At 36.7% G+C, this 26,053-nt stretch overlaps 1 protein-coding gene across 3 annotated transcripts in view; it reads right to left on the bottom strand.

The window, feature by feature from the left end:
- The window catches only part of PACSIN2 (protein kinase C and casein kinase substrate in neurons 2), a 52,405-nt gene that overhangs the window by 22,091 nt on the left and 4,261 nt on the right, over positions 1–26,053 (bottom strand). For all 3 annotated transcript variants that reach the window (XM_057370554.1, XM_057370553.1, XM_057370552.1), the window contains exon 2: positions 4,044–4,154. In XM_057370554.1, coding sequence (XP_057226537.1) covers positions 4,044–4,103 — 60 coding nt within the window. In that variant the 5' untranslated portion in view covers positions 4,104–4,154. The remainder of the gene's footprint in view (positions 1–4,043; positions 4,155–26,053) is intronic.

A 26,053-nucleotide genomic window follows, 5' to 3' on the forward strand; every position in this document is an offset into this window, starting at 1 on the left:
ACAAATCAGAACCTGATAACAGTATCCATGCTGTAATAAAAAATACTGACCTTTAGAGGAAACAAGTTGCTATTTGTATTGAATTTCCAGCACTGAGCTTAACTCTCAGTGCCGGAACTGGAAGTTTCCATGAACAGTATTGAAATAGCAACTTAATAAAAAAAGCTCCACAGATGAAGTAACCTGCATTGAATTGCTCCGTGGACAGTTTGAGCATATGAAAGCAGACAAGGTTAGGGCTGTAAATTACTGCATGCAACCACAGATTCTAGATTCACATTTTTCAGTAAGAAACCATAGCAAAGGCAGTGACAATTCCAAAAGAAACTGAAGCCTTCTAGAGCTGGAAAACTGACAGAGAACAGAGTGTTTCATTTCCTAAAGACAATGAAATTTCTTTCAACAACAATGGCAAAAACTTTGAAGTTCACTTATCAACATTTTATTAGGCACAGTTTCTTATCAGCTCAACAGAACATCAACTTTCAACAACTTAAAAGTGTTTTAGTTTCAGCAGATATACAGTAAGCAAAAAAACAGTTTTCACTGTAAGTTTTTCCCCTAGGCCCCCCAGCCAGCCACTTCACTCTTTCCTAAATGTCTTTCAAGAAAAAGATGGGCTTTGCAGCACAGTTCAAAGGTAAATCAATCTGAGCTCTTTTGGAGCATGAGGGAACAAACTCAAAAGCTCACCCTGCCAGACTGTCACTTCTGCGCTGTGGCCAAGTTTAAATACATGCACTGRTTTCAGCAGTGGCAGTAAAACATAGCAAGGTGACTTTTAACAAACTGTAAGCTGCCTCTAAAAACAAAGAAAAAACTTACTGTGTCAAAAATCCTAAAAAACCTCTAAAAACAGTCTAAATGACAGAATCTGTAGTAACAAAACAACTTCCAAGGTGATTAAGAGTTCTTTACTTCCTGTGACCTGAGGCATGAAGCACTCAGATGGCATTCCAGAGGCACCACATCTTTTCTAATCAAGTCAAATAAAACAATTGATCAAAACTGTTAAACACTTTTGAGAAAGATGAAGACCAGAATTCAAACTTGCAATTTTCAGAAACAAAAGAACCAATTCAGAACATACCAAAAAGGAGGGGTTTCAGACTAAATACCAGTCAAATTTACTTTGGGAAGATGACTCCAAACCAGAAGTATCATGGAATCATGGAATGACTTGGGTTGGAAGAGACCTCAAAGATTATCTCATTCCAATCCTCTGCCATGGGCAGTGACACCTTCCACTATCCCAGGCTGCTCAGAGCCCCATCCAACCTGGCCTCGAACACRTCCAGGGATAGGACAGCCACAGCTTCTCTGGGCAACCTGTGCCAGGGCTTCACCACCCTCACAGGGAAGAGTTTCTTCCCAATATTCAATCCAAACATCATCTCTGTCAGTGTGAAGCCATTCCCCCTTGTCCTGTCACTCCAGGCCCTTATCAAGAGTCTCTCTCCATCTTTCCTGTGGGCTCCCTTCAGGCACTGCAAGGCCACAGTGAGGTCACCCCAAAGCCTTCTCTTCTCCAGGTGAACAATCCCAACTCTCTCAGCCTTTCCTCCCAGCAGAGCTGCTCCATCCCTCTGATCCCCTCGGTGTCCCTGCTCTGGACTGGCTCCAGCAGCTCCCTGTCCTTGCTGTGCTGGSCCCAGGGCTGGATGCAGCTCTGCAGGGGGGGCTCAGCAGAGCAGAGGGGCAGAATCCCCTCCTGTCCTGGTGCCCACGGGGCTCTGGGCGCAGCCCAGCACAGGGCTGGTTCTGGGTCCCAGCACACACGGTTGGGGCAGGGCCAGCTGTCACCCACAGCACCCCCAAGTCCTTCTGCCAGGGCTGCTCCATCTGCTCATCCCCAGCTTGGATCCATCCCAGAGGTTGCCCTGACACTGGGGCAGCACCAGCTCTTGGTCTTGTTGAACCTCCTAAGATGCCCATGGGCCACTGCTTGAGCTTGTCCAGGTCCCTCTGGATTGTCACTGCACCCTCAGCTTGGTGTCACCTGCAAACCTGCTGAGGGTGCCCTCATTCCTAATGAAGATATTAAATAACTGGTCCCAGTACTGACCCCTGGGGGACACCAGTTATAACCAATGTCCATTCTGGGATTCTGAGCCTCTGACTGCTTCCCTCTGCATGCAACCACCATGAAATTCCTTTTCCATTCAGCAATCCAGGTGTCCCCTTGGAGAGAAGGATGCTGTGGGGGACCAGGTGAAAGAAAGGCTTCACAGCAGTCCACATTAATGACACCTGTACCCTTTCACTTGCCCACTGATGGAGTCACTGGAGAAGGTCACTGGGTTGGTCAGRCAGGACTTGCCCTTGGTTGTCTCAAGTCACCTCCCTGTCCTCCTTGTGCCTTATCAGAGCTTCTGAGGGGGTCTGTCCCCTGATCTCCCCAGCACAGAGGTGAGGACAGGTCAGTAATTCCCAGTAATTCCTCCTACCTGCCCTTTATAAAGATGGGTACAATGTTTCACTTTTTCCAGTCACCTCCAATTTCACCTGACTGCCACGACTTTTCAAATATCRTTTTGACAACAAAGAACAATCTTTGTGGTCATACATAAAAAAGAGAAAGTATACAAAGTCCTACAAGGAAATCAACTGATGGCATTACAGAAGTCTAACTTTTTTATATCCAAGGATATATAAAGCTATGCTCATGCATTATACATTAGCCTACTCACATTGTTYATGAAACAGACAGACCTTTTGTAAAGAATACACAGAAAAGTCCAAAAAACAGSCTTAAGAAGTAGTGTTTACAAAATGATGTATAATAAGTCATCAGTAGCASAATCACCTTTAACCTACCTATCACAAGCATCAAATACATTTAAGCAAACTTTCATGGAAGTCCTAATTTAAGGTAATTGCTATTTTTGATCATCCTTTAATAGATTTAATTCTTTGAGTTCAAATTTGTCCAAACATAATCATCCTAGTTTACAGAATTTTCATTCTTATTTACTCAGCTTTTATGCTCCAGACATGAGTATTTGATGGAAGACAAGAGCTTGTACAGAACAGCCAGCCAGAAATCATGTTCTCCTGCCAAGTATATGATGCTCAACACAAAATATCCCCTTTGGTCCAGAATTCTTTTTTTCCCGACTGCCTCCTTACTTTATTTTGAGGCAAGTTCCTTTCTACCAAGGAACTCTGCTCAGGAAATTCCCTCAGCATAARACAAAACACACAATATAATTGAGGTTGGAAGGACCCCCTGGAAATCWAAGCAGCTGTGATAGATCAGATCACCAAAATCAAGGTGATTACACAGGCCACTGGAAATAGAAATATTCAGACATGCTCCCCCTGGCCATTTTCATGTTTGCTATACATCAAACTCAAAAGAGCTCCCTCTCAAATTGTAGAAGTTTGACCTACTGAATACAGCTAATTTGGACAGCCTACTTAYCTCCAACTGTGTTTGACACTGTCAAACCTTTCTTTTTACTGTAAGAAAAAGACTTGTTTTTGTAAAAGGCTTTCTGCTTCATGAACCTGCCTTTTTTTAAAGCTTAAATTATAGCATCTGAAAGCCTCTGTCAGATTGGRGCAGCACAAATTACTAACACTACAWAGTACTKTATAATATCTTTCTACATTTTACATTGAAATAAGCATAACTTCTCTCAAAAAAGTTTATATCCAGATACAAACAGGAGACAGGCAGTAAATCCACACTAATTTATGTACACTTAGTGTAGCCTGGAACAGTTACTTTAGATTTCATACTGATCATTTTAAAAGCCACCCACACATGCCCTTCCTTGACAATAAACATTGACATAGGTTTGATTCTGAATTCCATACCTTACCCAAATAGATAATCCTCAATTTTGTGCCCATTAAAATCTTTGACAGAACTAGGTCAAAATCTAAAAGGTAATTTCTACCCTGAAGGCTATTTCTGCAGATCACAATAACCAATGGTGTCTTGTATTGCAGTTCTCTCCACAGTTTACAGTGAACAAAAATCAGATTTTGTACAATAAGAGTAAAAATTAAAATATTGCATAAAACATTTGGATTACCTCCCAGAAGCTATCACTAGAAACTTCTACTCCAACGGAATCATCATACGAGCCAGACATTGCTACGTATGAAGAGCTTGTAAGTATTCAGAGCTGAAACACCTTCAGAATCTGTAAAAACAGGAAAAAAAACATTTATGAACATTATTAATGAAGACGAGTAATGAAGTTATGAAAAAAAGTTCAGTTAGGTAACTTCATTCAATGTTTCAATATCTAGGGATGACAAATAAAAACAAGAGGTAGCCACAGATGGCATTTTGCAATAGAAAACTTCTGCAGAAAGTTTGTGGCTCTTACCATGACATTGTTTGCCCAGAAAACTTTCAATGCATCTGCATATATCACATTTCACTAGACTCTTGAGTTTCTTTAATCATAAAATCTCCTATTACAACAAGAAGAAAAGATTGAGCAGCAAGATGCTTACTCATTAACTGCTCCACTTTCAGAGCATTCTAACAAGACAATCAACTGACCTTTGCTTCTGCAACAATAACCTCACCAATTCCTATTCATTTTTCACTGGAAATCTATGTTATACAATGAAACCCACTGGAAATATTAAGGCCAAAACTTGTTGATTTAAAGAAAAATAAATATCTTCATTTCAAAATAGAAAAGTTTTATTTCTATAAGAATTCTAGATTCAAATAATCTATTTGAAAGCTAAAAGGCATCYACTAATACAAAYSAGAGCTTCCTCAGWAACAAYRGAAAGCAAAACCAACATGAAGAGCATCACATACATAAGTTACACACAGGAGGTGAGACCAACCTCCCTCACAGAAGCCTGAGTTCAGTTTATGACATTTCAGAAAGCCCCAGGCTACCTGAGCTACTTGTTATTGCTTGCACCACTCYTATGCATTTTAAAGCAGCTGAAAATTCTGTATGATGACATGATGCCGTATCTGTTCCACGCGTTATAGGCTCCATGATGGCAGGTCTCCCCGTAGCAGAATTATTTTCCCTAGAAGCTGAAACTGACCCTCAGTTTTCCTGCATTTTATTTGCGACGTATTACCATACTCTGTGTCATTGTTCTATTTTTGCAAAACAAACAGAAAACCCATCAGTTCCAAATTCTAAGCTTTATTATAAGCTTATTACTTTAACAATTCAGGCATTTTCACTTTTACAGACACAGCTGTCATGAAGAAAAATAAGATCTATCCTTATTGAAATGGATGATTATTTGCAAATCACCAGGTATCAAAAAGGTTTGGGTTACCTAAACTAACATGTAAGATTAATATCAAAAACATTACTGAGACAAAAATTCAGGCAACTTGCATCCACAAATGCCGTTTGTGGGCTGGAGACCAAGAGGTAGGAGAGAAAGGAAACAGCTGCCTCCCAAAACACACACGCAAAGCCCTGTCCAATCTCCACAGATACTTCGTCAAGTTCTCCTGTTTAGATCTCTCCAGCCAAGTTTCTCTCTAACTAGTACCAGGGATACATACAGGTAAACAGACTTTACAACCCCTTGTGGAATGAATACTTTTATCAGTAGACTGTAAGTTGAAGCTCCCTCTTTTTTTTTGCACTATGAATCTTGCTTCCCTTAATGTACCATGGCCCCTTCAAAAGGAACAGCAGAAAATGCCTACAAACCTGACCTTGGTGCCCRGTGTATATGACAAACTGCCGGGAGAAACTGCACTGAAAGCCTCCCAGGCCAAGGAGAATTCAACACTAAATTAGCATTTCTTGGATACGCAGACAATGTGCCATGAGGGTAGGAACTTGTTTATAACGAAACCCAGCTACTGAAATAAAACAGTTCCTTGGACAGTTGCAGCACACACATAACAAAATTACTCTGGCTGGGAAGACAAGCTGATTCTCCTTATCAGTTTTTCATCCAATTCATTTACATAATGCAATTCATAAAAAGCTTACATAACGCTGAATATGGAATTAAAAACCACAACAGGAACATCAATTGTTAGAATTTTATTTTTATAAGACAGCCTAAATATAAGAAGGGTTCTGCAAAATGGCAAATTAGAAAGGAAAATCATACAGAGGCAAATTATTTTTACATGTTAGTGTAACAATCTTCAAATTATTAGTAATTACCAAAAGACAGCTTTTCCACCTGTGCTTTTACTGAGTCAAGATGGAAAAGTTAAAACACTATTCAACCRTCAATTTCTCCAGCAGCACAGCTTTACATGGAATGTGTTCTTTCCAGATAAATTTTGTCCCTTCCAATCTTTACAATACATTAAGGGAAGCAAAGATCACATTTGTAAGTGTTGATATTTTTTATCATGTCCTTTTTTAGACAGCTATAAGCAGCATAAGGAGGAAACCAAAGAGCTAAGCTTGCAACTATCTGGACAAATTAGTAAGAATATTTTAAAATTAAAGAGCTGGGCACACCATGCAGAACGGGGAARGAATGAGATTCCGAAGGTCACCAGGAAGGGTTAGGGCAGTTTCTCTCTAATATACCAAGATCTTTCAACCAAAGTAATCTGCCATTTAGAAGAGATCTGGCAGACAGTTGTAGAGTTCAGCATTTTGGGAAAAAAAACCTTAWGGAAAAGTATAAACTTGAAGGGAAGTTTCAGCAAATCATCCATCCCACTGTCCCACTATACAAGCAGTATTTTTCCCCTCCAATTACAAACAGAAGAGATAATGAAAGTGGTCTAAAGGAATAATAGTGTCCACTTACCTTTAACAAAATAGCTTAAACTGCATCATTCTTGCAAATTTACTCTGAAAAGTTACACGGCGAGATTGAAAAAACTCAAACACAGGAACCTTTTCTTAAATGAGGGAACACGTTGTGATGACTGGRTTTTTAAAAAAACCTTTTTATTCCTCCTCAACTAGAACTACATAATACACAGTTATCCTTTTTTTCCATAGAAGCATGAAAATGGTCAGTACTCAGGAAATACTGATGGAATTAAGGTTTTAATACGCCAAATACTATGCTGTGAGAAAGTATGAGCAAGCGTATTTAGGGAAATATTGTGAAGTCATAGCAACAACTGGTACAGAAAAACACTATTTTTACAGCCCCACTTAAAAATAAACTRTATACTGAGATAGGAACATTAAGTGGTATGAGTCATGCTACCCTCACAAAATAGAATTATTACAGCAGCCAGTCCTTTAGCACATTTTTTGTCAGGGTTTGGTCCTCCCATCCTCCAAGTGAATTTGCAGAGGTTTCACAAGGAAAGTTCACTGCACTCTTCTTTTTTTTTTTTCTTTTTCAGGGTCTTTCATTTCACTATGTTCATAGAACTATGAACAACTACAGCTGTCATGTAAAATCTATAAAATTTAGACTGATACAACAAGAAAGGTAAGCTCTGCAGATTCCCCACAAATTATCATCTGCATCTCACAAAGCTGGGGGATTCTTTGGTCAGCTGGATTGCCACAGAACCAATAATTCCATARGAAAGCACAGAGCACACTCCCACTTCCTATATTCCCACAACAGTTTGGCTTCATCCACTCTTYTTCATCCCATTCCACAACTCCAGGCCCATCTCTTCAGCACCTTTTTCTTGTCCCCCGACYGCTAAGCAAGCAATAGCACAGTGCTGCAGCCACTAAAAAAAGCAGCACAGAGAAAGCCTTACCCGTTCAGAGCCCCTGCTGCCTTTTGTCACAAGCACACTTTAGCCATGAGAACTTATATAAGTTAAAAATAAACCACAAAGTCCAACTGCAAAAAGTATCTCCATACTAAACAGTACATACTGTAACAGACACAGAAATTATGCAAACAAACAAGGCTCAAGTTTCTTGGCYCTGGCTTTTAAGCAAATCTTGTAAATTAGGATACATTGATCTTTGACACAAGGAAATGGACCAGTAAATAAATTTTCTTTTTTTTTTAAAGCTTCCTCTTAAGTAACATTCTAGCCACGCTTTATGCTAAAGACCTTGAATTTCTTCCCCACTGCCAGKGCTCTACTATGTGAAAAAAGTGCTATAAACATCCTGAAGGCTTAACACACAAGGACTTTAGAAAATATTAACTAATAATGAGCAAGCAGACCTTCCAACAACACACACAAAACCAGCTGAACAGAATATGCTGCYTCTGCTCTCTAGAAGTTGGTTTTGCAAAATTCCTTGTTTTGTTCATGTTGAAATACTTGATTTTTCTTTTTTCTATGCAACAAATGAAGACTATTAAGAAGCTAAAATAATCCAGAATCCCAAATTTTCTCTTAAGGCATTTTCCAACAGGAAGAGGGGGGAAAAGCTTTTAAAGAAATCCTTCAGTTAAACACCCTCAAAGTTTTAATAACAAATAACTTTGRTGAACCCTTACTGTGGAACAGGTAGGGGGTTGTTGAAAGTCACTTTCAAAGAACTCCTTCGGAAGATTATGTTTATTTTGAACATACACTTCACTAAACTAAAAAAAAWWRSMWTWAAAAAAAAATCTAATAACAGTTGCATGTACAATGGGTTGCTCTAAAGCATGCCAATCACTAAACTGTGGCTTTAGGTGACAATTGGTCCACAACAGAGAAACACCTCAGAATGGCACGATCCAAGCACGATCAGCACAGGTTGCTCAAGGCTTTATACAGATGGATCATGAAAACCCCCAGGGATGGAGACAGCACAGTCTCTCTGTGCAACCTATTGCAGTGCTTAACTGTGCTCAAGATGAGATACAGAAGAAAAACATKAATCCATATTTAGAAAACCAAATGGTGTTGCCATGCATTGTCTCTAAGGACTCTCTAGAAGCAAGCTGAGACAGTCTATCAGCCTCTGGAAGAGAGAAGCACCTGGTCACWTTACCTTTTAAACTTATTTTTGGAATGACAGGATTTGTCACCATGGATCTGACTCGTCAGGATTCCAAGTTTCATGACTAAGGCGTGATTTACTTATGTATAAGAACATGACTCAACTTCAATTAGCTGCTCCTAAGAACTTTCAGCTTATTTTTTTTCCTTATTATTAACTGAAGTTTTAGGTTTTGCTCCATATAGAATAGGAGGGAAATAAGACTTCATTGTACAGAAACAAACACATCCTATGCTTTAAGTGCAAACTCCTGTAGTTTGATACAAGTTTACCTGCAATGAATATRGTCAAATCTCATATTCTCCAGTTAAATTAAGCAATTTAGACACTACTTCCTTTTCTATCTTGTCCAAAGAATTTGCTCTRTAAGAATTTCTAGTTTCTTCAGGGTTGCAATCTGTTTACTGTTTACACAGAAGAAGTGGCATAATTTCTTTAGCAATATAGTGAAGTCGTGTAACAATAGCAGCTACAGATACTGCGAAGTCCATAAATCAATATGAAAAGTAAATATAGGAAAAAAKAATGCTTGGTTTACACATTCAAATGACACCAAAAATTTCCAGCCCCTGGGTGCAGGGAAGAAATGCATCAAACCATAATTAATCACTCTTACTCAGTGCTGTGAATTCTAATTGCAATCGGTAGACATGACTGCATTTTAGTAACAGAAGTTAGGCYTTAGACTTTCAAAAGTAGAGTCTCAAATCGATGACTTAGGCCTAGTTCTTACTCTTCAATCTATAAAACAGGGAGAATARCACCCTCTTCCACAGGGATTTAAGATAATCCCTCAGTCTCCATCAAGCAAACAACAACAGCACAAACCAGAGAAAAGTCCATAAAAGGAAATTGRATCGCTGCTTCCTGGGGAATTCAGCCTCTATGTTATAGTTGGCAGAGCCATGCACCAAATGATTTTTGGAAACAAGTTGATAGCAACCTATTTGGTAAACTGTGAGCACTAAAGGAAGGAATCTAGGAAATGCATGCTGTTACAGACTGCAAGCATATTTCCTACCAGGTACACTCCTCTGACACTGGGAGCAATGTTTGTTCCTAGATTTTCTAGTTTGGACACCTGAATATTTGCAACCTAGACATTTTTCAGTTAGCAAATAACATAAAATGACATTAAACAACAAAAAGCCTAGTTCATTGTAGTCATTCGTAACRCTAAGTAAAAGTAACAAGAGATTCTTTGCATTTCTGTCAACTACAKAAACCCCTGAGCCAAAGTTGCTTGGTCAAGAATAACCTCCTCAYTACTGGGTTAAATTCACCCAGGACTGTGTTTGTTCAATGCTGAAATATTGAAACCACTGAAAGTAGCACTGATTCACYGCCCTAAATATACAAGCCATGAGCACACATCCAAGCCATAGTTTCAGCACACATTAGAAGATCACTAAAGAGATTAAACTTATAATTATCACATGTAAAAAAAAAAACCCCACACAATTCTAGTGAGGAGACAGTCTCTGATATTAAACTCTCCAGGCATATTAACACTGTGTGATGCAATTTTACAGTGTAGGATTCTCACAATAAATAATAAAAAGAAAAAAACAGACATTGTAGTCATTACAGTCTGATTATTTTATTAAATAAATGAAACTTAAGATTACTGATKAAGCTTGCTGGCATTTGAATAAGACACAGCACAGAAGTGTGAGGCAATGACCCAACATTGTCAAAAAGACTTAGCCTGCACATTTAGTTTCATTCATGTGCAAGTCCTACCTCACTCTCACACTCTAAAGAAGACTGCCAGAGCCCTGGAGTTGTCAGCTCTTATCTCCTGTCCTGTTCCCCATAATTAGTGGCCAGACATCCTGGTTAGACATGCTGCTGTTACACACGCTGGGCTTTTTGCACATTCACAGCCTAGCCATCCCCATGAGCTCCTATATSCTCCCAGAACAGCCTCCCTCTGCATTTTTTCAACTAACCAGGAGACACCTTAAATAGCAGAAGACTGACTTCGGAAAAGAATTCTTTTTTATTCTCAGCTTGACAAGCCAATGTGTGTAGGTGTGTTATTTTAATTGTGAAATTTTTGTTCTAACCAAGGAAGATTAACTGCCTTCAGAGGCTTTGCAGAGGTTTCTATTTTAAGTTAAATAGACACTGACCACAGAAATTATTAACACTGCAAAATGCATACTTGAAATGGCATAGATATACCAGCTAAATGGATGCAAAGTTGAAGAAATGATGTGGGGAGTTTTAAAATATTTGCATATATTTAAAACAAACCTTAACATATTTGCACTGTACTTTTTTTTTTTTAATCTGGAGGTATGAGGAAAAATCCACATTAATATTTTCTTCACCCCAGGAAAAAAAAAAGCACATAAAATTCGGTTTTGTGTAAATTTTGCCAGGAAACCAGCTGAAGAACTCAGGATTATTTATCGAYTAAAATAACATTTAAAAATACTCTYTGATTTTTCAARTTGGAGGTTTTTATTATTTAGGTTCACGTGATTAAAATTATAAACTACAAGAAAAACATTCAATTAATTACAAGCATTCACCCTTTTCTAATGTTCACTTTTGTAATGCCTGTGACATCACACGCTAATTCACCAGTCCTGTCAAAGTCTCCTAAAATGAAATTAACCTTAATATCTTGGCATCCTTCCTAAATAAATAAAATCGAGATAAATATGCTTTCAGGTTTGTTTCAAAGAAAACATGAAGGGAGCAAAAGACCACATGTTTTCAACTTGCAAATTATACTTCGCATTTAGTTAGCAAGAAATCTCTAGGTCTCTAGATACTTTAAAAATAAATGACTGACCCTTTACCTAGTGGAATTAGATGGCTAGTTATATAAACTCATAATAAAAACTTATTTTAGCAAAATGTCCAGAAAAACATCTAAAGTATATGCACATAATATTTAGTTTAAGTGGAATTTTACAACAGTGCAAAAACAAGGACAGTGAAGAGTAATATTGATGGGTTCTCCAGGAGAGAAACCRTGTAACAGCATTTACAGCTGCACTGACAAAGCAGYTACAGAGAGGTGACATGATTACAACTGTTCTAAAATGGCATACAATTATGAAGCAAAACAGAACATTACAAGAAGCACTGCCTCASACATCAAAACTTATGTGACCACCAGCATGAACACTGCTCTACTTCAAAACAGAAAACCCACAGAAGTACATAAAGCAATATAATAACCATTCTAGAAGTAGATGTGTTGCAGACAGCAGGCTCTATGAGCCCAGAACCATGATTTCAAACRTGATAAACACACTCTCTTACATTCACACAAACACTGAAAAATATCACACTGGCCAAAAATGCTTTCATATCAGCTGTGACACAGTATAGTACATTTTGGTAGGAAAAAACAAAGACAGTTGTCTGGAAAGTCATTCCACATTCTGTTTATGAACTATTTACCTGAAAAGACATGCTTTAATTCACTGGCATTTTTTGGAGCTCTGGAGGTAAGCAGCATAATTGCACACATAACCACAATACCTGTACAGCACTGCCTGACCTCCATTTCCACAAATACAATTCTCTCATCAGTATATATTTCATCACTTCCAGTGAGCTGACGAAAACCTTGTAGCTCAAGCTATGTCTTCCCCCCCCCTGCCCCCCACACTGCAGCACTCAAAACAACACAAGGTTTTCAGTCATAATATGGTTCTGTAGAGTTGCAAATTTGAGTATCTGATTTACTATAATCTTTAGGAAAGACCATGGGTAACCCATTTKAAAGGAAGGCATGTTTTAATCATACTTCAGTGGAGAAGGGTGTTTTTAAATATCTCAGTGAAACACGTAGGCAACTTTGCAGATGCGTCACTTAGGAAACAGATGTGTTGTTTCAGTGTTTCAGTCAAAAGCTGTATTTTTCCATCTCAGGAAACACAGGGCTGTAATATTAATTAATGAAATACTGATGTGCATTGAACAGAAGTATATAAAAACCCTTAAATTAGGATGAAACAGCGCAATCTTCCTGAATTTGAAGGTCACGCTGCGGAGCTACTGTTCTTTACTTCAGGAGAGAACCAATTCAGATAGCTCCTTTGAACCAAATTCAGTCTGGTCTTTAACACGTAGTTATTTCCACAGCCTAAATCACTGTTAGAAACTAAATCTGTTCACTAACAACAYGTCAGCATACTCTACCTTCTGCTTATCTTAGAGATACAGATGACCATGCTTGGCAAAAACTAGGAAGGCTGATTGGGGAAGGGGAAGCTGCATGGGTGAACCCAGGAAAATCTGTGCACTTTTCATGTATTAGTGAATTTTCTGTCACTTTCTGGAGATATAAATAAAAAGAAAAGGGGAAGCGATGATTTTCTTACCATATAGTAAGGGAAAGCACAAAGAATAATACACTTTCCTATAGAGTATCTCAGAAGGACAATGCTGAAGGTGATAGAGAAGACTCCCAGACACAATAAAATAACRGACCACAATGTGCTCATTTTACACTTAATATAAACAGTACAGAGACATCACATTTCCAYACAGAACTCCTTGGAGCTGAATGGATTACTCTCTACAAGGCAAACCCATCCTAATTTTCTAGGATCGCTCCCCAACACACACCTATCCTCTAACATCATAAATTATTTGCTAGTATAGCTTTTGCTCAAGGGACAGCCAAAGCTAGCAGAGAATCGTACCCCAGGACCTGTACCCTAAAGCAGAAATTAAATGACCATTTCCATAATTGYTGGCTTAGATCAAAACTGTGAAAAAGCTCTAAACAGTAGCTTCCATTTTTACCCATTCTTTCTGCAGTTGTTATTCCCTCACTGTCATAGCCCTGATGACAAAAAGTGGGTCAAATCAACATTCTTCGACTCCCAAAATACATTAAAAAGATAGTCTAGCATTGGGGGAAAATACTATAATGTAAAAATTGCTAAGGAAGATAGGCTTAAAACTCTATAGCAACATTTTCAGATAAACTTTATCCACCATTTCATCAGTTTCATTTCTGGAACTGATACAAAATATATAGAATTCTACAAAATACAATTCATAAATGTAGKAAAAAATCAATCACACACACACTTAACTTCAACTATCCTCCTTTACAGTAAGTTAAATAAGTAATTATTCATTTAGGAACAATAAAAGATCTGTTCAAGTSTTTCAAAATCAATGCTATACTGTAACAGTACAAAAGAGCATGTGGCTGTATTTCATATTTCAGATTAAATAAGATTAATTCAGATTTTAAAGCAAGCTGAATGCAGCTTCTAAAGAACTATTAGGAGAATTTAAATTGTTTACTTGTGTTGAAGTTGGAGAGAAGGTTACTCAATACTTAGTTTCATTAACATGGCCCCYGAAAAAAGAAACTCTTGAATTCTGTTTAAACAGATTTTCAGCTCAGTGAGTCTGAGGTAAACTTTAGCCAGGACTTTTCATGTTCCTAGTCAATTTAATTTTCTGGTCCTGAAATAATAATTACTGCAACAAGGTCAGAAGAACCTCTGCTTACAAYTTAGTAATCTGCACAACATGGGCTGCTGACTTAGCAGAATTAAATATTCCCTAAAAACATGCAGTTATTTTTGATAATAAATATAATGACCTGGCTCCTTATTAYGTACTAAATTCATTGGTCTAAGCTACCTGAAGTATCACTCTTAAATATTAAAGTCAGAGATCATATTTTCTGGCCTTCTTTGTACACATAATTTGACAAGCAAAGACGGAAGTGGAGGGTTTTGCTGGTTTTAGTTTGTTTGGTGTTTTTTTAAAACATATACAGTACACTTAACCCTAYTTTAACTCTAGTGCAACTGAAATATAAAGAGTTTTTAGTGTGCAAAACAAGGTGCTGCTTTAAAAGAGGCATATGAGATCCAGRTTAGGCAAGGGAGAAGGTGAAAGTTTTTCTTTGGTTCGCCAAGGTTTCACTAATCTTATTAAGGGTTTAGAAAAGAAAGCACAGCAGACCAGCCAGACTTCCTYATGATTTTCAGCRACCTGGATACTTGTTATGTGACCTYATATAGCTCTCAAACACACAAATTCCTCAAATGTAGAATCCCTATTTGTAATAATGTGAAATGAATGTTTACTTTGGGCAATTAACTTCAGAAAGAGCAGTCTTTTCCACTTTCTAACCTTCCTCCACTTTTCAGGAAAAGGAAAGCTTTTTATGCCATTTTAAMTTAATGCTAGACCAAAGTACAAGTAGGTCAGCCATCTACTCTGCAACCTGCATTAGACTGAAGTTCAAGGAAAAGTGGGACAAGAGGCYCCATTAGCTGACATTCGTTCTTGCACTCAACATTACCATTGGGCTTTTGCATTTAACAAARCTGTGCCATCACCGTGGAGCATTTGAACAGCAGCATGTAACCTGCACACTGGGAACAATCAGAAGATAGAAAAAAACAAAGGTAGATAATCCCAACCAAATTCAATTTAGTGCTCTCTCAAGATTAGCATCTGAAAAACCCTACTGTTGAAAATTTAAGTATGCAAGACTAATATAAAATAAGACCAAACTCGACCACAGTATAGAAGCAAAGTCTTGGTAAAAGCAGGAAATTACACAACTGTCTTTTTCAYCATATATGCTGCTGAGTAACTTCAGCATTTTAAATGGTTACACAAGATTCTCGAAACCAGAAACAAATGATACTAAAGGTACAATAATATACCTTTCTTCTTTTTAAATTTAACTTTATTCAGTAACCTCTACAGTCACAAAATAGCAGTATGATAGCCGTAACAGCTGAGAAATGCAGGCACAAATAGCTTCAGACTAAAGTGGTCAAATTTCTAAAGCTATTTCGTTTACTGTGAATCATTCTACACATGATCATCAAACTGAAAAACTGCATAATGTTAAGACTCCGGAAAGTCTGGAGTCATTACATTCAAATGCAACATCATCTTTTATGAAAATAGAATTCAATTGATATTTTTGCGTGATGCACAATAACATGAAGCAACCTGAACAGAAGAAAGTTAGCATCATGTAATCATTCTGGAACTGCAACATCAAACTTGCACACACTCAAAAGAACAACTTGAGCTGGATTTCTAAGATGTACTTTGTGCATAAACCATATATATATAGTAGTCTGTATGCACACAAATACATAAACCCAGCCAGTAGAGCTTTAGTCTAGAGCAGTGTTAACACACTGAGATTTTTAGCCATTTTGTAAAAGGCGATACCAGGATCCACCTCCAAGAGGAATTTYACTAACTAGCAAGTGACCTTGTGCTTCTGAGTCCAGCTTGAATGTCTCAGTAGATTCCATGCCACATTTGTCTCCCCAGGTTTGACAGCACCATGTTTGAGCTGACAGCTGGCACATCCCCACACTCCTGTCCAAGGCCAGGGTGGGGTGRCAATGAACAGAACTGCACCATGGCACTGGAGGCAGGGCTCTGTGCTCCTGCTCACACAAGCATCTCAGCAAATGTTCTAGAATAGTTTGTGGTTACTGAAATAAGTCACCTGTCTACATATGACTGCCATTATAAACCCATATCTCTGTATGRCTCGTCCGTTAAGAGCCTGAGCAGCAAAGGAATCAAAAAAGTAAAGGATTAAATGGTTCCATAGCTAAAACAGCTGCAAGATGAGTGCCTCAATTACGCAGAAACACCTTAAAAGTTTAACTGAAAATAAGATTTCTATTTTCCCAAAAAGTAAGAAAACCAAGCCATGTGCTTACTSAATGAATAATAAATTTCACATTTAACTATCTTTATTATATGGTAGAGGGAAGATTAAAATAATTATGTAAGATTTTGAAATACTGCAGAAAAAAATTATACCAAGACAATAAAGCGAACATGACAGAAACTGCATATAAAAAGATATTATTTATAATATTTTACAAGCAACATATATGATATTTTCATAATCATACTCTTTAACATCACAGTTCAAGTAAAGAACATTTCAGCTGAGAGCACCAGTGAAACTTAACTACAGACATTTTTCATTTCTGGTTCTGAAGGCTAAAAGCATTAATATAAACATTATGAGAAAAAGTAGGCTTGCCTCTAGAAAATCTCCTAAACTCACAAAGCTAACATCAGCTTTAATACTAAACAGTACCTATTGTAACTTCTCAGCCATTTTAAGTCTTTTGGAGAAAGCCAGAAGTTTCTCAAACCCATAAAGAGAATCCCTCCAGTAACTCCAGCCATGAGCTCAAGAACACTTGTTTCTAATAAAGTTAGCTCAACAGCTGAAGAGTRAGGGTGACAAATAACCTTCACACAATCAAGTCAGATCTCAGGCCACAGCTGTTTTAAAGAGCAAATCACTGTCCTTACTCCTAAAGTTTAAGGATACAGGGCWTGTGAAAGAAAAGATTTCAGTAATATTTTTTAAATATACTTTGGAATGTTTACTAAGGTTATGTCAGAACAGCAAAGTCATTTTTAATGCGTATGTATAATTTCAAAAGAGAACACTAAAAGCACAAAAGAGATGGTGAGCTCAGCTGTTAAGCTTTTCCTGTYATTATTAGCCTCTAGTAAAAGTATCTTAAAGGTACACACACATACTACTATAGCAGTTTCCTTCTCTCCTTTTGTGTTTAACTTGAAATTGAGTTTATACTGAAAAATCCTGTACAACTGTCCATAGCTGAAAGATTAAATAGCTGCTTCACCAAGACAAAATATCTAGTTGATGCATCAGTCACCCAAAATTATAAAAACAGWTAATACACTTAAAAACCAGTTATATTTTACCACATCTAAAAAATAGCATTAGTAAAGAATGTGCTATGTAGAGTATTCAAGAACTTGATAACCTTAAGTTGATTCCCATTGCATTTATTCTCTACCTTGTGATTTATGAAGCTGAAATGAAAYGTCCGTTGTTGGCCCCTTCCAACAAATTGCCTACCTTTTCCTTTATAAGAGCTATGAATAATTTGAATATTCAGCATATTTTATAGGAAGAAAAAATGCTTCATTACCTACTTTATATTTGTCATACTATCTTAAAAAGCTGTAGCCATAATTCYAACCTAAAATGCCAGTTTCAAACCAAAGAAGGCTAGTGATTATTGATCCTGTCATGGATGAGTGACACTTTACCATTGGAAACTCTGCTGATTTGAGTCTGACAATTGATGATCTAGTTAACTGTGACAGAAGACAGTTTACCAGACTTTGCTTTCATCAGGGAAAAATCCATTACTTTTCAGTGCATTTTTAATGCCAAATTTTAATTGAGAAGTCAATACAATAACTGATTAAATTGGCAAAAGATGAGGATGATAGTGAGGGTCACAGAATCCTGGAAACAAGTCCTTGGAGCAGATGAGGCTGGACTACTGAATATGTCTTCAACAGCCACATTTTGCTACAGTAATCAGATCCCATAAGAAATACTTTAGCTGAGTGCTTGTCAAGTTATAATGATCACAGAATCATGCAACAGCCCAACCTTTCTAGTAGAATCTTTCATGGGAAAGGGAGCCTTGKTGAGATTATCTTGCACCCTGTCCAGTCATAGCTTGAAACACTTCAGTGATGGGGACTCTACAATCAATTATTTACCAATTCACAAGACATCATTCAACTTCTGAAAGACAAAAACTAGAGTGCCATTTTCATGGCCAGTTGCATTTCATTTGCTTCTTTACCTTCTGCACACAATTGTAGTCCTTTCTTAYGCTGAAGCATAAGGTTACATTGTTGAATCTCGGAGCCAAAGCCATTAACTAACCCTTTAATTATAAATTCTAATATCTGAAGAAAAATTTCATGGTACGGGTAGAACCCAGTCAGTTCACACTATATTTAATTCATTTAATGATACAGGTTTTTCACTATGGTGCATTTTGCATGACATAMATTGCAAATACTCAAGTAATTAAGCTCGAAAAAACACTCACTTGATACACACACTCTCAACAATTAGTCTTTGTCCTGGGCATGTTACATCCTGGTATAATTATCTGTTTCTTTAAATATGAACATATTTTTATTATAACATCCATTGGCATGAGATAAAGCTCTAAATCCAAAATATTTCAATCTTGCATTTCTACCACTGGCACCTAAAATTCCTTTCAAAGGAAGACAGTATTCTTTCAGAAATATTTGTGTGTCTTTGTTTGTTGATACACAAATTGGAAAATTCTAATGACACCAGTCTAGTCAACATTTTCTTAGAACTAATATCCACCTGTAGTTCAGCTTTAAGAGCTTTATACAGAGKAAGATACAGTAGCTGCCACACAAACCTTCTGTTGGTCTTCATTCTGAGGCTCCCAAAAACAAYTGCTGGTACTAAGTGGAATAATTTAGAACTGCAGTGTAAGTGTTATGTAATATCAGAAGAGTCCTAAGGGTTTTTCACAGTTCTCCCTGGATGCTTGTATGAGAATGTATGAACTATATCCCTGCAATGTTAACTAAATAAAGAAGTTTCTAAAGATAGCCTTTTCAACTGAAAAATAGTGCAGCAATAAAGAAGACCATTTGAACAGGTTTACTGCTAGCTCAGTTTTGACTAAATCCTAGCAAAATTAATACTGAAAATAGTTTTTCTAACTCCCCATGGTTCCAATTGRCAATCAAAATGCATCACCACTGTCCATTTTCTTGTGTCCAGAAAGGTGAAAGTCAACAGAAGACAGCACCAACATAGGTGGAARAAAGGTTCTTCTAATGTCACCGATATAATGTAATCAGAAAACAATACAAGAAACTGAAAAGGTTTGCATAAACTAAAAGTTATGTAAAAAACTTCAGGCTCAAGGGATCCAATACATYCAAGTACAAAGACAGCACTTTTGCCTATAAAATAAAGGCACTGAAAGCTTATCCAAATGTCAGAAATGTCTAAAATCATATTTCACAATCCTCTAGTTAGGGCACTTCAACAGCAATGTTCCAGAATAGTTTCAATTATTTCAGGATTTGGAGGCAAGTCACTACCACAAGGCTCATTCAGATTAACACAGATAACCAGTAATTCTGTATCAAGTTTTAAATTCTAGACAAAATAGGAAGAAATCAAATAACAAACTGTTAAAAGAATTTTCAAATACATTACTTTTTGCTTGAATATTTAAGTTTCAGTAGGCCAGCTTTAGACAAAACTTCCTCTGCTGCATATTCATTTTATGCATTTGACATATATATGCCAAATCCCTACTTCTACTTGTCTTTCACCTGAGAGATGATGACTTTTTTCTTTCCCTTAGGACAGAAATACAACTGGGAAACAAGATATAAAAATGTGKTTTTAAGCTTATGTAGTTGGATCTCCAGCAGTCCTTTCAGTATTCACACTCAATGTAAAGCATAATGTAAAAGCATAGGTACAATATGCTATTCTTTGCACATTCCAATAATTCTCATGAGCAGCTYCAGCTGCATAACTGGAGAAAAAGCTCAAATTTAATTCATTCTGGGAAGCAATGAAGAGATTCCTGGAGGATTRCAACAACAGTTGACACAGCAATTTAACAAGAGCTGTTTTACATTGCTTATTTCTTCCCATTTGCAGGGTTGAACCAGCGTAAGTTAATTGCTATTGCATTACAAAGAGTATTTCACAAGGTTTTCATAAAAGCTTTTTTTTTTCTAAAATTAGATTACATAACTTTGTTTTCTAACTACTCAATGTAATAAAAAAATGATGGATTCATGTGATATATTTTTTCTTGGCAAATTCAAAACATATTTTGAGAAGCACGTTTATAAAATCTTCAGCTTTAAAGAGCCAATTTGTACAACAGATTTTTATGGTATTTTTCCTACCTAATAAATTGCATTCCAGTGAGTAAACTAGCTAAATTAGACACTTTACACATCCCTGAAAATTAAATATTAATAAACACATCATAAACTTCAAAACTGAAATATGAACATCATTCACAACTCAGACAAATTATATCAAAATATATTATAATGGAACAGCATTATTCACTCAAAAATGTAGTATTTTATCCAYATGTATGAAATAATCCATATGCGAAATAAATACCCCAAGCGCAAAAAACCCATCACCATAAAAGGGGCAATATGAAAATACTTCAGATGTACTTGAAAACATCAAAACCTGTTCATCTCTTCCCATATTTTCCTGCTRTGCAATATCTTTGCAGTGGCTAAAAACTACTAAAATTATTACTCTAAAACTAGTAATTTTGTTTAGCAATGCATTAATTACATGCTAAATTTAGCACTACTTTTTCTTAATTACACCAAGCATTTCTGCAATACCTAACAACAAGAAACAAAGGTGCTTCCTATCCAGCCTCTTTTGCAAAAAAGGGGAGGAGGGATAAAGGGGAGATCTCCAATCACAGTTTTAGTTTCTATACAATGCAAAGAAGAAACCCCAGCTAAGTGGATCTTTGTAGGAAGAGAAACAACATCGTATTTTATCAAACTGATCAAAGTCTAAAGCAAAGAACCTAYAGGTTATCTTGCAGAACCCAAAATAAATTCAGAATCATTTTATGATATTTGTTTTATCTATTTGCGTTTATCAGTTACAGAATTGACAATGATTAACATTGCACAGCACAGATTTTACTCCTGACATCCACACCACTCACCAGATTTACATTCTACCAGAAACTATCAAATAGCCTATGGTAAACCAAGTGCTACAGATACAGTCATTTGATACAGACTAAACCACACGTTGCTCTCTGATAGAGGGACACTACAAGCCAAAGCAGAAGTAGCTGCTTGTATGCTACTCTGGATAAAGGATTTCTTACCCAAATTCAAACCAATTTTAAGATCAAATCTCATTTCAAATAAATTTTAATGTTCACCTACAGATCCTTTAATGCTATTTGGATTGTCSTTTAATCTCCTCAAATTTGTGTGTATAAACATAAATAATAAATTTGGTCCCAGCTCAATGAACAGATAAGACATTCATGATACCTCAGGCACCCTTTCCAGTGCAGATAACAATTAAACAAAGAAAACTACAAAATGTTCTGTGATACCATTCAAAGATGTTTTTTGAAGCCAGTCTGAACATCTGCTTGAAAAGAAAAAAATCCAGTGGAATAGTAATTCACTCAGAATAGCCAAGAAAGCAGATTGGACAGTATCATAGAACAAAAGTAACAGAAGAATCCAACTAATTCGACTTCTGGCAAACAAACACTCACAAAATCAAACCCAAATAGGCTACAGTAAGGTAGGGAAGCAGTTTTTCAGTTTAGGAAATGAGAGCAATGGCATGGATTTTTTTGTACACCTAGATTTTACCCTGGGAGTNAAAAAAAAAAAAAAAAAAAAAAGAAGATACTAATATTCTAAAAATACACTTGATTCTTTTCACAAAACTGTGTCAGTTTTGGATATTAAGTATTGAATTAAAATTTAAAGCTACTTCTTTAAAACTTGGTTTAACAATAATGTGCTAACAGAATAATCTAAATAATCTGCTAGGAGTTTCAAAACAATTAYTTAGCATTCCCTTTTTTTCTATAAATACTGTATTTCATTACATAAGAATAAAATATCAGCATTAAACCTGAGAAACATCTGTATTATTTACACAAGTGGATATTATAAAAGTAAAAAGGCAAAGACTTTTGGCTCCTTCCTATTTGGAAATGTTTAACTTTAAAAAGTATTTTAATTATCTTCTGGTACCTCCATACCAAAATATTTTAAGCAAAAATTCAAGAAAAAGACCAGCCAGTTTACCTTAAAATTTATGAATTTACTATCATTTTATACTTATTATCTATTCACTCATGTACTTAAAAAGGTCAAAATCAAGAAACAAATTTAAGCATATCTCCGATTCCCTTAATTATACATAGTATAAGAGTCTAGGTGAAGAAGTGTTACACATTTCTCAGTTGTATTTCAGCAGCTCAAGTAGCACACTTTCAGCTGCCAGGCCAAATAACAATCTTGCATTTATATACACTCCATTTTCCTTACTTTATTACACCTGACCATCTTCAGCATACATTTAATTACACAAGCAGTGATACAAAGACTTGTTTGCATTCAACATTCACTTTACAGCTCAACTTCACAGAAATTATTCACTTCATTACGTATATTCATATGTAGCCTGATCACTTTGCTATGGCATAAATTAATTCCACGGACAGAGATGGATCTCATTTGTGCAACATTCCCAGTTATCCCTTTTGCACCATCCCTATGCCATCGATTCTGTTTGGGAAGTCAGGTGCTAAGCTTTATCCAGCTGAAAATTACTGCAAAAATAAARAATAAGAAGTTTATCTCTGAACCAGAGAACCAGCCCCAGACACAGCACAGCCCAATCAACACAAGCACTACAGAGCAGGAACAAGTAGYTGGGCACCAGTGAAAACCCCTTATTTCCTGTTTTAGTCACAACACAGACTATTACTGGTTTTGAAGTTACTTATCACTGTGAATAGAAGTAGCAACAAACTGTGAAGCCAGTTTAACAAGCTACAAGATGTTATGCTAACACAAAKAATAGCCAACTACACAGACCACACACAAGAAGCCCTTCAGAAAAAGTCTGACACCGTGGAAGAAAGGCAGAAAGATATTTTCATTGCTTATGTGTAAGCAGTAGGCATACAAGTAAGAGATTGCATTTTTGCCTTTGGGAACATAAATCAAGTCCATTTAACAACACTGAAACGTCACTGTACATGTCACATGACAAGAATTTGTATGTGGTTACGTAGGGAGAGAGGACTAAGTGGTCAAAAAGTAGTGATGACACTTCTGCAATAATAGTCATTACCCATTTGAAAAATTAGGAACTTTAAAGACCACAGATTCTGCACCACATGAGCACTAACTGGTATCTACCTTTATTATCCTTACTGTAATGACTTTAGCTACAATGCTATCACTCACTTTAATACWGTAACAGAGGCAGAAGATTTGTGAATGCTGACAAATAATCTTATTTGAGTGATATGATTTGAGTCCTCAATTTAGAAATTAAAAGAACTTAGAAGCCCAAATCTGCTTTTATTCAAGAATTCTGAAATAGCATTTGGGATGTTCCAGTGCGCTTAACRCACAGAAAAACCCTGACAATGCCAGGGCACTCCCTCTGCCACACTCCCAAAGGGAGCCTTTCCCCCATCCCTGGAAAATGAGGAGGTGCAGAATAACCCAGTCCTGGCCAAGCCCTTCCTGCCTACTGCAAAAACAACCCTGTCCTGGCCAGAACCAGGACAAGTCAATTAAAACAGGACAAGTAAGATTCTACCTGAGCATACCAACCCAGTAATTATTATTACCTAGTAAAAAGAAAAACACAATACAATCGATTTCTTAGCATTATCATCTTTTTATGAGGAYACCATCCTGAGTGATAGTGACTATGCTGAGGACCTAAGTTTCAACATAGCACTGAACTTGCTTTCACAAGTGATTCTGATCAAGATACAGAATAATACAAGCTCGATTCGATTTTATATTTATTTTAAATTCTGAAAAGACAGAGTCAAGAAATATTACAAAGCTGGATGTGTTCACCAAGCTACTGCTAATCTGTTTATCATAATTATTGGTGACCTGGGAAAAGATCAGGAATCATGTATGATTACTGCCTAGCCAATTTAAAAGAAAGCCTGAGGAAATAGTAAATAGGACAGAAACCAGTGCTGATAAACCTCTCTGGACTGTTTGCTGAAATGAGCAAGAGTTAAAGACGCTAATTTGGAATAAGTGTTGGACTGTACCAAAGTACAGTACAAACTGTACAGTTTAATTTTCCTATCTCATAAAAATGATCTAATATTTTAAGCATCAAGTTGGAGGAATTAAAAAATGGAACAGAATATTTGGTAGAATGTGCTCAATGAATTGTAGGATATAAATAAAGTGCTGTGCAATGACACAGYAAGAGAATAAAACTTTTTTTCACTTATCTTTCTGCTTAGGATTCTGCTTAAGACAGTATGGAAATGTGTTTTGGGAAGTGGCACTATGAATTAAAGGTTGTTGGTTGATCATACTTTATCCATAGGCGCTGGTTGTTCCTACTTTCAAGTGAACCAGCTTTCAAAAACAACAAAAACCTCAACTCTGAAGCCCTAAAATAACAATCAGTAGGATGGCAATGCTCCCAGGTGTTGGTGTAAGGGTTTCCAAGAAATTTAATTGCCCAAAAGAGGAAGAGCTAACCACTCAATTTATTTCTCACTGTATTTGACACTAGACTGAAAGCATTCTTCATATGAAGCTCTCTCCTAACACACAAAAACTAAAGGAAAGTTGTGTAAAGGAAATGGTTATCCACTTTCCCATAAAAACAGAGTGCCCTTTTTTTGCAATGGAACTGTGACCTCAATGCAGCAAGAACTTYGGAATAATTTCCTACAGTTAAGATCCTTCTAGAGCTCGAAGAAAGCTGTTTAACAGCTCCTACAAGTTAAGCACAACTGTATGYTGACCAGGTATCAGGCAACTTAGAGTGGCGAGATTATTCCAGGTAAATGAAAAATCAAGAGTTTTGAAGCTTTTAACTCCAGCTRTTAAGGGATGGGGAGAACCTGAAGACTTTGGGAAAACTGTTTTTAGGAATGTTATTCAAGGACTGTGGAAGTAAGAATGCCTACAAGTTGATGTTGTAWACATGTGGTTCCATTAAATACAGAGAGTTCATTTAACATATCTATACCTTTTTATTTTATTTAATAATTTATTATCAATTTAACATTTCTCCGAAGAAGAAAGCAGCATTGCTCCACTCAGCAGGGAGCTAGGTAYCAGTCAAATTGCCAAGAAAGTCTCAATTAAGGGAAACGATGAGAGGCATAAGTCAAACCAAAAACATGTCCCATTTGTCCTATGACTCATGGCAGATTATTTAATGAAATCTGTACTTCACATCACCCCTTTTAAAAAGGGCCCATTATGCATATTCACCTTGCCCCTTCTATTTAGCCTATTAAGGCTGAAATTAGGAAAAAAAAAAAAACAAACCCTGGTCATTACATTATTTGTCATATTATTTTAAAATTAATCAAGCATGGTTATGCATCTGCTACTGAGAACAAAAAAAAAAAATCTTATTTCAACATTCAGCTACTATTGCTATGCTAGGTAAGAAGTTCTGTGCAAGTTGGTTTTGTAACCCAAAACCCTGGCTATGCTCAGAAAGCAGAGTTTGAGATGCCAGGTTTGAGAACTCAGCTAGTCCTTTCAGAGCCCAGTTAATGGATAAATTTTCTTGCTACAGTCACCAG

This window comes from Malurus melanocephalus, unplaced genomic scaffold, assembly GCF_030028575.1.
Source record: "Malurus melanocephalus ecotype Western Australia unplaced genomic scaffold, MMel_1.1 scaffold_128, whole genome shotgun sequence".
NCBI classification, from domain to species: Eukaryota; Metazoa; Chordata; class Aves; order Passeriformes; family Maluridae; genus Malurus; species Malurus melanocephalus.